This window comes from Oncorhynchus mykiss, chromosome 15 (assembly GCF_057628025.1).
Source record: "Oncorhynchus mykiss isolate SJ-2025 chromosome 15, ASM5762802v1, whole genome shotgun sequence".
NCBI classification, from domain to species: Eukaryota; Metazoa; Chordata; class Actinopteri; order Salmoniformes; family Salmonidae; genus Oncorhynchus; species Oncorhynchus mykiss.
In genome coordinates this window covers 72,055,536-72,074,334 of record NC_143036.1, presented here as the reverse complement: position 1 = coordinate 72,074,334, position 18,799 = coordinate 72,055,536, and the positions used below count along the sequence as shown (strand labels likewise).

Sequence of the window (18,799 nt, the reverse complement as noted above, 5' to 3'; positions counted from 1 at the left end):
GAGTGAAGTGCACTGCATGGAGACGTCTATACGAGCCAAGAAACCCTCCTCCTCTCCTTCTCCCGTGGGATTTCTTCACTCACTAACTTACCCAGCTCTTCTTCTTCTTCTTCTTGTCCTCTAGGTCTTTGGCGCTGCCCAGGGACGAGTGACTGGCTGCACTGTTGATGCTGGACATGCTCTCCGACGAGTGTTGCCGCCTAATCCGCAGGTCTGGAAGCACAAGACAACCCGCTTTTTTAGTACCTACCCAGTCTAACCCCCAAGCGCCAGGTGTTTGAGATCAACTTTCAAAGAGGGTGAACTTTCCAGAGTGGTGTATGGCTGCTCTGAACATTCTAGAGTGGTGTATGGCTGCTCTGAACATTCTAGAGTGGTGTATGGCTGCTCTGAACATTCTAGAGTGGTGTATGGCTACTCTGAACATTCTAGAGTGGTGTATGGATGCTCTGAACATTCTAGAGTGGTGTATGGCTGCTCTCATGAGTAAAGAGGGACAGAGTTTGAAATGTGTGGGTCGATCAAGAGGAAGAGGTGCGGTTCTTGCCCACACTAAAGCGCATATGGAGGGTTCTCCTCTGGCGGCGCTACCTTTGTGTAGGTGGTCGGGGCCGTTGAGGGCCACTTGGATGGCTGTCTGGGCGTCTGTGTTCTGGGCTTTCAGCGCCTCGATGGTCTCTCTCAGCTCAGCCAGCTCCGACTCCTGAGGTTAGAGAAGCAGCGCCACAGATCAACCTCCACAGCACCACCACACCACAGACCATACCAACCTCCACAGCACCACCACACCACAGACCATACCAACCTCCACAGCACCACCACACCACAGACCATACCAACCTCCACAGCACCACCACACCACAGACCATACCAACCTCCACAGCACCACCACACCACAGACCATACCAACCTCCACAGCACCACCACACCACAGACAATACCAACCTCCACAGCACCACCACACCACAGACAATACCAACCTCCACAGCACCACCACACCACAGACAATACCAACCTCCACACCACAGACAATACCAACCTCCACAGCACCACCACACCACAGACCATACCAACCTCCACAGCACCACCACACCACAGACAATACCAACCTCCACAGCACCACCACACCACCGACAATCCCACCTCCACAGCACCACCACACCACAGACCATACCAACCTCCACACCACAGACCATACCAACCTCCACACCACAGACCATACCAACCTGCACAATTGAAAACAATTTGATTGCTTGATTATAGATATACTGCAGAAACACCATTTGGAGTCCCCAAAAAATAAGGTGGTGCTTTAGGTGGATCTTGAATAGACATTTTTGTTCACTAATCCTGTTGAAGGAGAAACATCTTGATTTCTGCCTCTAAGTCTCTAACGGTCTACCCTTCATTTCGGCCAGGGTCACTATTCTCTCAATTCTCAATCCAAAACTCAATGACAGTCGTACGATAACTCAGTCAAATATTCCTGCCTCAGAAGCACACAGAGATAGGCCATAAGCAGGTTTAAGAAGATAAGGTTTGGCAATAGAGTTTTACCCTCCGCCCCACCTGCTTGGATAAAACCTACACGGCTCCTCTCTATTAAACCCACATGATTAGATATAAGGCAACAGCGCTCCAATTCCCCCAAAACCACTGTGGGCTTGTGATAGGGTTTCAGTCTTAATTAAAAGTTGGGAGGGCGCAGGCGGCTTGCTTAACAAAGACGTCCCTCTAGAATCTCTGGTTTAATTTATCCAGGATTAGGGCTGCCACAGCTCGTCACTGTTATGAGTAGGGTTTCCACGAGCGGGCGGACAGGCGGAAACGCTCACGTTTCATCACAGAGACGGCTTTACATTTACAACACATGCACCATTCTTTCACTGATCCTGGTTTTAGAGCTGGATGACGTTACCCTATCTGGGTTCTTCTCCCAGACCCTAATCCCACTCAACCGCTGCCAATTACGAACCGTAACAAACACTTCTGTCCTCTCTAATGTGGTCTGACATCTGTCTATGAGTATAGCATCATCCAGTACACGCCCCTGAAGAAATAACTCTGCAGAGTATGGAGCGAAACCAATGTCCTGGATTAGGATACATGTGTGACAAGTTACATCTTCAAGTAAGAGGGGAAAAGGTCCCACACTAAACTTAAAGGAAAAACCACCCAAAAACTATCTTTTGGGATTTGTTTCATTAGTCCATTGTTGACATAGTCCCAAAATGTTTTGCTTGTCAGCAATAAAGTTGTGAAGATAGTTAACTTTAAAAATACAGAAACCATCCCCGCATCATGAGTTTTGCATCATATGACAATGGACTAATGAAACAAATACCAAAAGACAGTTTTTTGGGTGGAATTGTACTTTAACATAGCGTCTACTGTAATGAAGCCTTCAACAAGAGGTCTATACAGAAATCATTCATAAGACAAAGTCATGCTGTATAAAGAGTGGTAAATGTGCCATGGGCACGACACAGGATGATTCTAAATGATTTAGGGTACGTTATGTAGTGCTTATGAAGACCTTATGAATGCTCTATAAGTTACTGTTATTGTAAAGTGTAAAGGACCATGGATTAACAGTGATGTGCACAAACAGGCAGACTTCTCAGAGACGATGAAACACTAAAGCCACGACTTCATACATGAGAAGGTATCTGGTAGCGGTGGGACGCAGCGACAGAAAGAGGCACGTACCTTTTGCTCAGCTGTCATGGTGAGGCTCGTTAAGCGACAGGTCATGTTCCCCAGGCTCTTCTCAAAGGCTGCCACCAGGTGAGCCTGCCAACACAGAGGTCAGAGTTCAACACCGACAACAAAAGCACTGGACGGGTCATTAAAGTAGGCATGAAGAGACAACGTTACATTTGCACATTTTCTGTCACATTTTCCTGAAGTCCTATAAATATATAATTCTCTGTGGGTGGAACAACCTTTTCACCAGGTGGATTCAAGATGATCCACAAACACACATTGAGCACACAGTGTGGAAAATCCATTGTTAGATAGCCACTTAAACATATAGGAGAAGAATCGATGCGACCTGAGGGTGTAGGCTATTTTTCTCTCTCGCCCTCTTCATGTTCCCTCGTGTTTCTCATGAGTCTCCCCTCTCCCCAGGAACCCTCAGCTCTGATAGACTGAGTCAAGTCATCCCTCTGTTGAACCACCAGCGCTGACTGACTGGCTGGACGATCATGTTTATTTCTGTATCTGAACCGACACACTAGGAACATTCCCACTAGTTACAGCTTGCACTTTACCATGGCAACGCGGAGCCTGCTGCATGCTACCCACTCCCCCACTGTTCCAGGGTGAGAGCTTTGATGTTATGGACTGGAAGTTAAAACATGAGGTCCAAAGAAGACATGACATACAGAACTTGTGCTACAGAAGAAGTGGGAGCTACACCACGTCTGCTCTTCTGAAAGCTGTGAACCTTCACTTTCTCTGAAGACAACAGCAGCAGCGACAACATCCATGATTAGGACTGATTTTCACAGCCAACTGGTGATTTGAACGTGCACAAAAACACAGCTGAACCCAGACCTAAAGCAAAGTGAAAAGTGGGCATATCTTCTTGTACACAGGTCAGGGAAGGTTTAGCATTGCTTTAACGGCGCCTGAGTTATTTTTTCACCTGAAGAAACACCGGCGACAAACTGAAGGGTGCCAAATGTTTAGCAGCATGACACCATCTGCTGCACTGAGCCTGATGGAAGTAAAGCTCCATGAAAATAGGATGGCACTGTGAGGGATAGTGTGTGTGTGTGTGTGTGTGGGGATGGGGGAGTGATGATAAGTCCTCACCTAGAAAATACAAGAATAGTAATTGTGTGTGTGCATGTGTGTGACAGAGAGAGGAACAGACAGAACAGTGTGAGCTCACACCCACGCAACTCCACAGCATGGAGCCTCAGACACCTGTCAGGACCAGTGAGTCACACAGAGCCAGGCAGACAGTTTGGACAGCTTATCCACAGATAAGTAAATCTCAGCCCAACAGGGCGGAGGAGTAGCCACACAGTAATCACAGTCCTACACCAATAAGCCAACACCACCATAATGGTCCTCTTCTCTCCTCTCTGGCTGAATTGCATTTAACCTTTGCAAAATGTCATCCATCCAATCCCATCAGCCCCCTCCATCATGTGACATACACCCACCGCGGCTGCCCACCTGTCCGCCCTGTGGGTAGGGCTGTGAAGCTGTCCACGCATCCCGTGGCTGGCCTTTAGCCTTGCAACCCCTGCCCTGGGGCCTCTGTTGGGAGCCGGGGTAGTGGTTGAGGGGTGGCCAGACCAGCGAACCGGCCAGAGAGCTGCCCCTACTACTACTGCTGCTGCCCAGTGTCGACGCCATCCTCAGAGCCCTCTCTGCTCTACCCATCCACACTCACTCACACTCACCAGCATGACTACTGTAGAACAAGCCAGCACAGACGGCTAGATATACTAATTCCCAAATCCCCAGAGAGAAAGGGACAAAAAGAGGTAGAGGGGAGGGGATAAGAAAGAGGGAGGGCAATCTAGAGAGGAGAGAAAGGAGTGAGAGAGGGAAAAGAAACAGAGAGAGTGACGGAAGGTGAAGGAAGGAGAATTAGGGTAAGGTAGGTAGGTAAGTAGAGTGCAGAGATATAAACCCACCTCTTAAACCCACTTTAATGACAGCCAAGGCAAGGAATGGAATCTCTTCTGAGGAGAAAATATAAAACCTCACAGTACAATACCAAGACGCTTCTACAGCGTTCTTTTTAATCCTTTTTCCAGGATGCTGGGTTTTCCTCATTCGGCTTTGTTCTAATCAAAGAAAACCCAAACAAACATGAAATAGATTGACGTGGACGTGGGAGAGCTTCTCTAACCATATGTGACTACACACATACAACTGTGTGCTTGATGTGGCGGCCATTTTAGCTACAAATCAGGCCAGACTGACCTGCTAGGACCATGCTGAAGGTGACACAACAAATAGTCCTTTATTAAAAATATTCCTTATTCCAAAAAGGTCAAAATATTCATTTCCATGTTAACATATTACAAAGGCAGTGAGCAGATACAGTAAATGAGCGTCTTATACATACAGTCCATTAGTGTCCCGTACAGCTCAGCTGCTGGAGCACAGCGCCTGCAACTCCAGGGTTGCGGGTTTGATTCCCACAGGGGACAAGTACGAAAATGTATGCACACTACTGTAAGTCGCTCTGGATAAGAGCGTCTGCTAAATTACTGAATTGTAAATGTGATTAGGGTCAATCTGCGATGACATCAATCAGCAGACACCACACTCACAGCTCTTCTCATTCGTTCAATGACAAAACAGTGCCTCTCTCTAAGTGAGATTTATATTTAAATCAGCCATTCAGGAGAACATGACTGCAAACATACAGTATGCACCTGCTGAAGATGCAGTATCTCTCCCAAACAAATCAGATTACAGCACCTGAAACGCTGCCTTAATCAATGCTGCAGTGCATGTTTCAACCACTGGAGTCTCCGGAGAGAAATGTTGTTCCAATGCACAGCATGGGCCATGAAGCTTGGGTACCAGACACCATCCGGTACCAGACACCATCCGGTACCAGAGAGAGTGTATGGGTCTGGTGGGGATGACGCTACTGGAACAGATTGGGATCAGGAGCCCAGGAAAGGCATGAGGTAATATATATATATATTCAAGGGTTTTCTTTATTTGTACTATTTTCTACATTGTAGAATAAAACTATGAAATAACACATATGGAATCATGTAGTAACCAGATTCTTCAAAGTAGCCACCCTTTGTCTTGATGACAGCTTTGTACACTCTTGGCATGGGTGGGCATAGGTCCACCCACTGGGGAACCAGGCCCAGCTAATCAGAATGAGTTTTACCCCACAAAAGGGCTTTATTACAGACAGAAATACTCCTCAGTTTCATCAGCTGTCCGGGTGGCTGGTTTCAGACGATTCCGCAGGTGAATAAGCCAGATGTGGAGGTCCTGGGCTGGCGTGGTTACAGGTGGTCTGCGGTTGTGAGGCCGGTTGGACGTGCTGACAAATTCTCTACAACGACGTTGGAGGCAATGTATAGTAGATAAATTAACGTTCAATTCTCTGGCAACAGTTCTGGTGGATATCCAAGTTTATCATTTTAAAAGGCTAAAAAGGTTTTCAGCTATGCTAACATAATTGCAAAAGGGTTTTCCTAATGATCAATTAGCCTTTTAAAATGATAAACTTGGATTAGCTAACACAACCATTGGAACAAAGGAGTGATGGTTGATGATAATGGGCCTCTGTACGCCTATGTAGATATTCCATTAAAAATCAGCCGTTTCCAGCTACAATAGTCATTTATAACATAAAAAGTCTACACTGTATTTCTGATCAATTTGATGTTATTTTAAAATGGACAAAAAAATGATTTTCTTTCAAAAACAAGGACATTTCCAAGTGACCCCAAACTTTTGAACGGTAATATACGTGGCATTGTATTGTGTGACAAAACTGCTCATTTTAGAGTGGCCTTTTATTGTCCCCCAGCACAAGGTGCACCTGTGTAATGATTATGCTGTTTAATCAACTTCTTGATATGCCACACCTGTCAGGTGGATGGATTATCTTGGCAGATAATAGATTTGTGCAATAAATTAGAGAGAAATAAGTTATTTGTGCGTGTGGAAAATGTCTGGGATCTTTTATTTCAGCTCATGAAACATGGGACCAACACCGATGCATTTATATTTTTGTTCAGTATATATATATACACAAAGGCATCTAAAAAAAAGCTCTCATATATTAAACAATGCAACTTTTCTACAAAGACATCTGGGGTCTGTATGAGTCACACAGTGAACACAAAAGTTAGTTGGAAGTTACTTGGCAGTGTGGTGCCTTAGTGCCTGGAGATGTAGAACTCCTCGATCAAAGTCAGAGACCCTGGTGAAGACCCTGTCAGCCTCGCACTTGATCAGACGCTTCACGCAGGGCCCAGCACTGAGAGAGAGACAGGAACGCCCATCTCTCCACAGAGACCTGATAGGCTTTGGGTTCTCAGGGTTCTCTCTCACTCTGTATAATACACTTCCTCCCTCCAAACTGGGCCCACAAGCCCCCTCTTTCCCCCCTCTCTCTGTTTTGCTGAATCTGCATGTTCTTGCTAGGCCGCTCTATATTGCTGCCCCACAGGATGAGGCCTGCTTCGCAGGACAATTCCCGGTAAACAAGCCGCATATTCGAGCCGTGTTCGAAAAAAACAACAACCCAGACTTCAAAACATTTCATCAGAAGCTTAAGAAACCTTTGAGTCAGAGAGAGAAAGGGAATTAGTGGGTGTCTAGACTGATTTACATTCAAGGGTTTGGCAAAGGCAGAGTTTCCCCCCGAACCTCTCTGACAGGCTAGGATGCAAATGAACCACGAGGCAGACGTTTTGACTGCTCAGTGTTTGTTGAAGTAAGAGGCACTTACATTGGCAGACAGCTGAGATGTGAGGGTCGCAACCTTTTCCTGGGAGGCGTCCAGCTCTCGTCGCAGCTTCCTGATTTGCTGTTTGGGTGGGGGAAAGAAATAACAGATTACCATGACGATCACGTCTCTCCTAAAAAAACAGGACTGATTGAAAATACAACAGAGCATGCCTATCTTCCGATTCCATCTCTTTAAATGCAAATCCTAAATCTGGTGTACCAGCTGCCCTGTAAACATCCATTTGAAAACATTGATGTAAAGTCTGTCTCATTGCCACAGAATAAAAAAAATGGGGTGAATGTAAGTGTGAACGTAAGTGCTGGATTACCGTGGTATTTTGGCCTGTTTGACCCTTGATTGAAAAGAGAAGAATACAATTAACTCTATGATGCATGCTTAGTCCAAACAGAAGATATGGAGAGAGAGATATCTGTTACGATGATGACAAAGCAGCGTGTTTCCTCACGGGTAGCACTTTAAACCATTAGCCAATAAGGCATAAGGCAATCTCTCACACATAAACAACAGTACAGTGTTGGACAAATTAGCCAATAAAAGGGGAAAACGTGTACAAGCATCTAAACACATTAGGCTAGTTGTCACTTTGGTAACACTTTCCTTAAACCTGACTGGTATAATGCATTTTAAAAAGACTCAACCATGGTTTTAACAAGTAATAAAGCATTATACCTGTGGGCTTGAACTAACGTGTTCATGTAGGGTGCAAACAGAAACAGGAAGTCATTGTAATGAAAGAAAAGCCAGTGATAACTGAATAGGGTGTGAAGTGAAACCACAGAGAAGGATATAGAGTAGGGTGTATTAATGATGTTTGTCCATGACTGTCAGCATGACGTGTGGTAATGATCAAGTCAAAGTGCTGTTTGGTTCTATTCAAATGCCTGGTTGTTTAAAAGACTGGCCAATGACAAGCAAGGGTCAAATAGGGTCAAAGAGATTTGACTTGGACACCAAGTCCAAGGTTATATAAACAAGTTTTATGTTCAGGTCCGCCACTGATAGACCAGAACCTGCTCGTGCTTTGATTGTTATCTTTCATTATGGAGATCTGACCGGACCAGACCAGACAGACAAACAGAGAGACTGACAGACCAGACAGACCAGAGAGACAGACTAAATAGACAAACAGAGAGACTGACCAGACAGACCAGATAGACCAGAGAGACAGACCAGATAGAACAGAGAGACAGACAGACCAAACCAGACAGACCAGACAGACCAGACCAGGCAGACAAACAGAGAGACAAGACCAGACCAGACAGACAGACAGACCAGACCAGACAAACAGAGAGACTGACCTGACGGACCAGACCGACCGACAGACTGACCAGACAGACTGACAAACAGAGAGACTGACCTGACGGACCGACCAACAGACCGACCAGACAGACAGACAGACAGACCAGAGAGACAGACCAGAGAGACCAGAGAGACAGACAGACAGACCAGAGAGACAGACAGACCAGACGACCAAACAGATCAGACGACCAGACAGAGATTAGATAGACCAGACAGAGACCAGACAGACAGACAGGAGACATTTCGTCCCTCATCAAGCCAAGCCACTTACCTCAGAATGTGCCTTTTCCTCTGTCTGTTTGGGAGAGAAGACATGTCGTTAAGATGTGCAGGAATAAGCCACGTTGTATGAACAATGATTCACTTCTGACAGCGTCTTTATGGATGCAATGAATGCCCATTGTCATAATGAGTAGATCATTGGGGTTGAGCTTTTGATGGAGTATGATGCAGGAGCCAGAAGGCCATAGATGACGCCCGGAAGTGAAAGCAAATGCTAAGGCAGCTCTTGATGCATCAAATTAAATCAAATCAAATGTTATTGGTCACATACACATATTTAGCAGATGTTATTGCGTGTGTTGGGAAATCGTTGACTGTGGTGTCATTTCAAGTCAAGTCAGACTGTACTAAGAACTTACACAACGTTTGATTTTGGCCAATCAAGTCATATGTAATCGATGTGGCAGGGATAATTAACATAATACATTGTATGTATGTATTGCAATATATACACACTGGTAACATTGCACACAAGTAGCATTGGTTGTTTTTTTTTCACACACCAACCAAAAACCTGTGTGAACATCTGCCACATTCAACCAGCATCAGAGCATGTGGTGGGCATACAAACACGTTGTCTGTGTGGTGTGGAGAGATCATAGCTGACAGCATCATAGTCTTTACCTTGGCCAGAAAGGAAAGAACCTGGAAGTAAGAAAACGTGGGTTCAAGCTGCTGCAATGGGAAACCATGGCAACTCAACACTTTGCACTGCCCTGAAAACAGGGTGCCAAACTTTTGTGTAAGCCAAGCATTCTCATTGGTTATCATCTATGGCCTTTTGATTGACATCTATATGTTTTGTCCATCTTTATATTGTTGGGCTGGACGATTGGTGTTGTAATGACTTTGGGAAAATGTGTCATGATACTTTTATCATAGTGTTCTTCGTAGGAGATTTGAATAAAATTGCTCTTTGTCAGTCGTGTTTTTCAGGGTCGTGCTCATTAGGGCGCATCGCAGCAAAACGCTTTGCAACGGAAAAACGAAAACAAACGTTTCTCATAGGACAGGCTGAAATAGTACCTCCCCGTTTCACAACGTTTTCTGCCTACTGAACACGCCCCAGGTGTTGAGTGATAACAGATGAGATTAAACAAAACTGATGACTAGATAATGCCAAAGATGAGAAGAAATGATAAAATAGCAAACAGAAAAGTATGATGAAATTCAAATCATAACTGACATAAATATTATAGTCATGTAAACAAATAAACATGAAATTACAATTAAAATATTAAAATATGAACACAACCAAACATCGACACAATGAAATGAAGAATAAACAATAACTGCTTTCTGTCTTTCTGCCCCATAGGAAGACTTTCAGAACAAGTCTCTGAAATCAGTCAAAGTCTAAACTCCTCTCCAGGCCTTTCTAGAACTTTCTGCTGGAGAGCGCCAGTAATTGATTATCTTCCTCAACTGATCTGTCTTCTCATTGAGTTTGACAGCGGCTGGAGTGTTGCCTGTTGCCCCCCAAAAATCCACACCTTCACCAAGCTTGAATTTGCCTATATCACCTTGGATGCACTGCCTAAATATAAACATGTATGATATGTTTAAGTATTAAGGTCCGAGGAGGTGTGGTATATGGCCAATATACCACGGCTAAGGAGTGTTCATAGGCAAGACGCAATGCGGAGTGCCTGGACACAGCCCTTAGCCGTGGTATATTGTGGCAATATACCACAAACCCCCGAGGTGTCTTATTGCTATTATAAACTGGTTTCCAACATAATTAGAGCAGTAAAAATAAATGTTTTGTCATACTCGTAGTATACAGTCTCATATACCACGGCTGTCAGCCAATCAGCATTCAGGGCTTGAACCACCCAGTTTATAAAGCCATTCGTACACCTATCTATTATTGAAGAATGTAACTTATAAAGTGCAGCTGTTCTACCCCATCATAACCCCAAATATGTTTCAAAATATTACTCTGATTTCATGGACTCTGTCCTTGCATCCAAAACACAATCTTTGATTTTGAGAGTGGTTACATTTCTCCAGCCTTATAGCAAAAAAGTGTCAGGGCTGTGGCTTGCTGAAAAATGTATTACATATTGTCTACTTTTAGGCTAATGACACCAATTAACCGGGATCACACACAGCACCCATGGCTGCCATAAGCATGATTGTCTAAATGTTTGTTTGTGTGTTTGGAGAAAACCATTCAGCTTACCGCAGAGTACAGGGACGAGGTGCTGGAGACCAGCGACAGTGAGGATCCATGGACTAGAGAGAGAGAGAGAACGACAGTGAGGATCCATGGACTAGAGAGAGACAGAGAGAGAACGACAGTGAGGATCCATGGACTAGAGAGAGAACGACAGTGAGGATCCATGGACTAGAGAGAGAGCGACAGTGAGGATCATGGACTAGAGAGAGACAGAGAGAGAACGACAGTGAGGATCCATGGACTAGAGAGAGAACGACAGGGAGGATCCATGGACTAGAGAGAGACAGAGAGAGAACGACAGTGAGGATCCATGGACTAGAGAGAGAACGACAGTGAGGATCCATGGACTAGAGAGAGAGCGACAGTGAGGATCCATGGACTAGAGAGAGACAGAGAGAGAACGACAGTGAGGATCCATGGACTAGAGAGAGAACGACAGTGAGGATCCATGGACTAGAGAGAGAGCGACAGTGAGGATCCATGGGCTAGAGAGAGACAGAGAGAGAGCGACAGTGAGGATCCATGGACTAGAGAGAGACAGAGAGAGAGCGAGCGAGAGAGAGAACGAGAGCGTGAGAGCGAGAGAGGAATTAAGAGAACATAACCTGTGGTCCTATAAATAGCACCATCTCATCTGCATGTAAAAGTAACATATTCTAATGGCATGTGTGTGGCTGTGTACGAATGAAGTACTTGTTTGGATAATTCAAAGGGCCTAGTCATTGACTAGTAACATTACTTTCAAGTGGCACCGTCACGTTACCAAAATGTTAACTGAAACACCAATCTTCTCTTTAAAAAGAGAAGCAGAAAAAGTCGGGTTCCTAGTCCAGTGCATTTTGAGCTTCAGTCTGAGAACTCAACCCTGACTATCACTTCTTCTTGGTCTAATATATATATAACAAACAGTAACTTGATTATGCCATTCTTAGTGCAAATTTAGACAAAATAAAAAGACCTAGCTAGACCTATATATATATATATATATATACAATGCATATACAGGACCACAGTCGGGGCCTACCTTCATCGGTGCTGTCCCTGAAGGAGCCAGAGCGGCTCATGCCCCGGGGTCTGTCCTCCAGAGAGGTGGCGCTTCCCCCCAGGTGGGCTTCTCCATACAGGTCAAAGGAGTCCTGGGCAGGGATGCTGTTGGAGCGACTCATACTGCTGGGTCCTGGCAGGTTGTAGGGTGACAGGTTGGTGGGGCTCACTGGGGGAGAAAACACACACGCACAAACAGGTTGGAGTAGTGGTATTTGTAGTAGTGGTATTTGGAGTAGTGGTATTTAGAGTAGTGGTATTTAGAGTAGTGGTATTTGGAGTAGTGGTATTTAGAGTAGTGGTATTTGGAGGAGTGGTATTTAGAGTAGTGGTATTTAGAGTAGTGGTATTTAGAGTAGTGGTATTTAGAGTAGTGGTATTTGGAGTAGTGGTATTTGGAGTAGTGGTATTTAGAGTAGTGGTATTTAGAGTAGTGGTATTTGGAGTAGTGGTATTTGAAGTAGTGGTATTTGGAGTAGGGCTTACGCAGGTTGGAGTAGTGGTATTTGGAGTAGGGCTTATGCAGGTTGGAGTAGTGGTATTTGGAGTAGGGCTTACGCAGGTTGGAGTAGTGGTATTTGGAGTAGTGGTATTTGGAGTAGTGGTATTTGGAGTAGTGGTATTTGGAGTAGTGCTTACGCAGGTTGGAGTAGTGGTATTTGGAGTAGGGCTTACGCAGGTTGGAGTAGTGGTATTTGGAGTAGGGCTTACGCAGGTTGGGGTAGTGGTATTTGGAGTAGGGCTTACGCAGGTTGGAGTAGTGGTATTTGGAGTAGGGCTTACGCAGGTTGGAGTAGTGGTATTTTCCGGTGCTTGTGCATGCAACTCCAGGGGGGGAGAGAGGGGACTGACTCCCCGTGTCCTGTAACCCTCCAGTGGAGTGAGAACGCAGCCACTCTTTCCCCTCCTCATGGGACGTCTGTCTGGACGAGGGAGGGTACCTAGAGAGGACGTGGTACACGTCAACTAGTGGCACCACTGATTCAACATGGCGTCTATTGAACCATGCAACTGTATTATCTACATATCACATGACTGGAGTGTGGTGACAAATATATTCACTAACTCATGAATAGTTATATACGTACACACAGTGCTGGACTTTGACTAAAATAGGTGCCGGCACTCTGCTTATATATAGGTGCCGGTACTCTGTTCATATATAGGCGCAGAAACTCCACAATATAGTTAAGTCAATATTCTAAAAGAGGTGCTAGACCTCAAGCAGTATAACATTGGAGGGAGGTGGAAGAGTTCTGGTGTGTTCCGGCCCAAGTCAAGCACTGTGGACACAGACACACACACACATGCATCCACCCACACACAGGCACAGCCACCCATCCCACCTATGTGCAAGCATGCACACACACACACACACACACACTGACAGTCTTTACTCTCCTCATCTCTAGCGGTTCCTAGCAGGGAGAAGAGTTATCTAAATGATTGATAGGCAGCCAGGTTTAATCCTTAAAGGAAGATAATTGAGTTCAAGCTCATCCTTTCAACACTGAAGCTCATAACAGACTGTCTGTCATACGAATACCCCACTCTGAATTCTTTCAGACGAAGAAAGGTACTCTGATTGACATCTAATGACAGTAAAAGGTATTGAATGATATATCATGTGCACATGTCTGCATGTTCAACTTCAAATCAAATGGCCTATTTTGCACAGAATTGTCCATTGATTTTGAATTCCACTTGGAGTTCAGAGGAGAGAATGCCTCAGAGTATGTTTTGAAGTCTGCTTAATGTGCATTTAAAACTGAGCATTGGACACATGAATATCATAATCATTTAGCTATTATCTGGCTTGAAAAAAGGCAATTTGTTGCTTTGAATCCCTCTGGGCTAGAAAAAAAGGCAATTTGTTGCTTTGAATCCCTCTGGGCTAGAAAAAAAGGCAGGGACAAGAAATACAACCCAGTCGTAAACTGCTGAGTGGCTTCTGAGATCAATATAAATAAACTTCTGAAGGGAAAATGCCTCCACGCCTGCTGTGAAAGTACAGTTAAAAGGAAATACGTGTTCTTTCTGTGTCAAACATCCCCTTAGCATTACATGCAGTGAATTATAAAAGGTTGCAGAACTCCTACTCAAGGTAGAGATTCACTACTGCAGTCTAATAAAGAGAAATATCAAACCCTGGGCAGGAGCCTGGACTTGTTGCAATGCTTTTTGCAGACAGAGAAATTGGGTAGAAAAAGCCATTTGTTGCATGGTGGTGTGATAGGGGCGGAATCCCAAATGGAACCATATTCCATAGTGCACTTCTTTTGAGCAGAGCCCTATGGACCCAGATCAAAAGTAGGGCACTATATATAGGGAATAGGGTGCCAATAGGGTGTCACACCTTCTAGTGTTGAGGGTCTGGACACGATTTCAGTCATTAGATAGGACAGGAGTAGTGGAAACTTGATTTAAAATGGATGCCCTGACTTGCCCTGCCTTGCCGAGGAGGAAAGAAAGTACAAAAAGAGCCTGGATATAACTATTCAGAATCCACTAGACTACATGGGATCATTGACTTCAGGCACCTGTGGAGTGTCCAGAGGAACAACAGTGACTAATAGTCTACCTCTAGAAGAGAATTCTTCAACAGGATTTGTACAGCAATTGAACCCTTTTATGAGGTGAAACTAAATTGTCACTCCAATTAATATTTTCAATTTTCAATGTGCCAAACCCTCATCGGCTAAATCTCCTGAGACAAATGTCAAGCAAAATACTAACGTCATTATGTAACACTGATTTCCTACACCAACATGATATTAGACACAACATTAGATTTTGTCAGTTAGAAAGACATGTATGAATAACTTGTGAGAATGAAAAGCCAAAACAAGGAAACACTAAAAGGACAACGTATGAGTGATGAGTTACCTCAGTCCCTTTTTGGGGAGTGTGTTTCTGTCAAGAGGCATGCTGTTAAGACACAGAGAACGAAAAACATTAGAATTACCTACAGGTGTAGGATCTTAATTTGATCACCCTGTTGTTGTACAGCAGGAAATGCAATATTTTAGGGTACTGTACTTGAGGTTAAAAAAGGCTTCTAAAGTCTGTAATTTCCACTTTGCTGGAGGATTATTTTCCTGCTGTGAGAAACTGGTCAAACTAAGATTCTACATTTAAACGATCATGATGCCATGGATTCAATTCACATCTATTGACTGATAGAACACACAGACTGTCTAAAGTGAGAATGCTAAAGGACAATCACTACAATGGGCAACGTTACCCAAGAAACAGACATACGGAAAGCACACATTAAACCGAACATTTGGGTTAGTTTGATACTCTCAATTTAGACAACAATCTGTGAATGAAGGAAATATTACAAACCGCTATGACAACAGTGAGCTATACTGAAAAGACAAGACGAGCATGACGTTGTATTCCATACATACAGTCTACAAGTCCATTTTCAAAGTGTCTGTACATTGATGGCTGTGTGTCAGAGACGGCTGGTGTGATAAGATATAGGAGGACGGGCTCATTGTAATGGCTGGAATGGAATAAACGGAACGGAGTGAAACACGTAGCTTCCCTGTGTTTGATATCGTTCCCTTCATTCCAACCATTACAATATATTTCCCCATCAGCCACCACTGATGTACATGTTACACCCACTGGTCTGAAACAAACTACCCACAGGAACCTAATGGAGTTGTTCCACATTGGGACTCACCCCTCAGAAAGCGTGGACTTGACGCTGGCCGTGCGGGTGACTTTGGGGCCGTGGTGGTGCCCCAGCAGCAGGTCAATGGACTCGGAGCTGGTGTGCAGACTAGTCATGCTCTGGCAGCTCAGTGTGTCCTTACTGCCAGAGCATGCCGAGGAGCTGCTGAGGTTGGTGGGCCAGGGGCGGGCGTTGGAGGGCAACGAGAGGCCTGACGCCGGGCTGGAGGCAGGCGATTCAGTGCCCAGGTCAGGGGCCTTGCCATAAAGTGGGCTGCTAGCCCCACTCTGCCCGCCCGCGCTGCCCAGGCTCCCCGTGCCCGAGGAGGGAGAGTCCAGGCTGGCCTGGCGCGCCAATGTTCCATGAGGGCTGCCCAACGCAGAGGGGCACTTGCCTGAGTCGGGTGTGCCTGGGGTACTGGCCTTGCTGCTGGCTTTGGTGCCAAACAACCTGGGAGAGAGAGAAAGATGGCTCCATTCACTCACAGACTATCTATGGCAATCATGATCCCCTCATAGACTGAACAAACTCAGTCTCTAGGTTCAGAACTAGGTTGTTTGATATAGAACAGTATTACATTTATTTAATTACACCAAGGAAATAGGAGCTTGGGGAAAGTTTGCATTCCGCTCAACACTGCCCCTCCCCTATCTCATAAGCCTACCATATTCTTCTTCATAGACACTATGAAGAAGTAGACCTTCCCTACTGCCTCTGTTAGAGTATGTCTGCATCCCAAATGGCACCCTATTCCCTATATTGCACTACTTAGTACACTACTTTGGACCAGAGTCCTATGGGAATAGGGTGACTGTTGAGACGACGGAGCTCCCAGTGATTTTAAATCAGACAGCTGTGGTTCAGACAGCTGTGGTCATAGCATTGCCCCATTTCTTTTCCATGCGTGTAATCAGCCAATCTGGTCACTCAGAAACACATATGTTGTTCACAGGTCCTTCCTGTCGTGTCTGACGTGGGGCTGACATCAAACAGGCTCCCAATTAATAGGTGCCTTTTTCTAAGGGGTATACGCACAAATCAAAAATGCACTCTGTGCCTCGACAGGTCGGACGGCACGGCCGTGTCCGGACACGCCTTGTGAGCGCACCTAACCAATGAGACAGGGGTTCGCGAACAGAATAGCTTTCTCACTGTCAGTGAATCAGTTTAGCCTGACCTGAATGGCAAATCATCTACCGTTCATCTTGAGAGAAATGCCATCAGTTTCTGTGATGACATCTACCGAACAGCAGGGGGCAACCTTTGCCTCTCTGACTCTAAAGCCCAACGAACAAACTCAGACCAATGTTTCTGTGCTGGGATAGGATTTAGTGTCTTATTACCTTATTACCTAAAAAAATATATATATATAAATATGAGACTTTGGAATGCTAATTCTGCATCGCTTCAGAGAAGAAGTGAACCTCTACCTGTAATTCTGACAGCACCAATGAACACTATCTATCAATAGCATCTTGGAGCTGAGAAACAACATTGTACCTCACAAACAACACTTCATTATTCTGTGGTGGCCTCGAGCACGCAGTCGGTGAGAGTGCCTAGGGAACAACAAGCTCCCTCTACCTTTACAATAGAGATGAAAAATGGCAGCTGCTTGGCTCTGGCTACCAAGCTCTTATAAGAGTGCAGGGGAAACCAAGTGAGCAGTGTTGACTGACCTGCGGAAGGTAGGTGAGGCGATGTCCGGGTATTTGGACCCTGGTTGCCTGAGGCCAGACTGGCCCGTGGAGGTGGGGCTGGACTTGGGGGAGGTGGATAAACCTGCTGGGTCCTGGTCTGACACGGCCACTTTCTCCTTGTCCGTCTGGTTGATGGTGATGGGGATGGGGCTGGAGCGCCCCGAGCCCACCTTCCCAGCGTCCCTTCGCTTGGTCCCCGTTCCTCCGGCCGACTTGCAGCTGACATTGGAATCGATGCTGCTGGAACTGGAGCGGTGGCCGCTGCGCCCCACCACCCCCCCGCTGGAGGACTTGGCCGGCCGGGGCAGAGAGCGGTACTGGAGGGGCACCTTGGAGCCTCCGCAGCCCATCAGCACCCCATCGTCCTGGGGCTGGGAGCCATCCAGGCTGGTCTTACGGCCTCCGCTGATCCCTGTCCCCTTGCCGATAGCCGAAGACTTGGGCACCTTCCCCAGGGTGGCGGAGCCACTGGCCAGGGTGGCACCACTGGCCGTGATGAGGGCACCGGAGGGGGGGCTGGCCATCTTTTTATAGCCGAACGACCCAGTGGTGGAGGGGCGGGCGATGCCCGAGGGGGGTTTCTTGCCCTCGTCGCCACTGCTCTTGCCGGCGTCGGAGGGCGAGCGCTGAATGCCAGCGGTCTTGGAGGGGGCCTTGCATTTCTCTGAGGCCTTGGCGTCATCAGTTTTACCTGTCGATACAAAGGCCAGTCATTAACAAGCTGGCAAACACCTTCCCCTCTGCAAACTGCTGGGGTACGGAATAATTTAGCTAGGATCGAGCAGAGGGGAGACGGACCTCGCAGCTTATTGGTAAATAACGGGACTCATCTTTGTCATCATCTGTAGGGCTACAGGGCAGGTGTGCCAAATGACTTTACACTTCGCTAACATTTTACAACTCTTTTCACAAAGCTCAGCTAAAATAGAAAGCTATACTAATCCAAACATGGGAAGACTTGCTGAGCAAACCAAAACACGATTGAGAAAAATATAAAGTAGAACGGAGAAACGACAAACATTACCGAGGGCCTCAAAGGGCAACGACACAGGTTTCCTAATGAATAATCTGATTGGCTAAAATCTTTGACCCTGTTATCTAATCAATGTCAAACTGGAACACAT

The 18,799-nt window shown here is 45.7% G+C and overlaps 1 protein-coding gene across 50 annotated transcripts in view; it reads right to left on the bottom strand.

Moving 5' to 3' along the window:
* The window catches only part of nav3 (neuron navigator 3), a 242,182-nt gene that overhangs the window by 24,155 nt on the left and 199,228 nt on the right, over window positions 1-18,799 (bottom strand). For 13 of the 50 annotated variants that reach the window (XM_090201028.1, XM_090201029.1, XM_090201036.1 and 10 more), the window contains 13 exons: window positions 17,655-18,366; window positions 15,985-16,425; window positions 15,177-15,218; window positions 12,777-13,231; window positions 12,271-12,459; window positions 11,250-11,302; window positions 9,689-9,709; window positions 9,054-9,077; window positions 7,791-7,814; window positions 7,463-7,540; window positions 2,710-2,793; window positions 592-703; window positions 92-213 (listed from right to left, as the gene is read on the bottom strand). In XM_090201028.1, the coding sequence (XP_090057154.1) occupies window positions 92-213; window positions 592-703; window positions 2,710-2,793; window positions 7,463-7,540; window positions 7,791-7,814; window positions 9,054-9,077; window positions 9,689-9,709; window positions 11,250-11,302; window positions 12,271-12,459; window positions 12,777-13,231; window positions 15,177-15,218; window positions 15,985-16,425; window positions 17,655-18,366 (2,357 nt within the window). The remainder of the gene's footprint in view (window positions 1-91; window positions 214-591; window positions 704-2,709; window positions 2,794-7,462; window positions 7,541-7,790; window positions 7,815-9,053; window positions 9,078-9,688; window positions 9,710-11,249; window positions 11,303-12,270; window positions 12,460-12,776; window positions 13,232-15,176; window positions 15,219-15,984; window positions 16,426-17,654; window positions 18,367-18,799) is intronic. The other 37 variants (XM_090201046.1, XM_090201047.1, XM_090201058.1 and 34 more) reach the window with 6 other exon arrangements.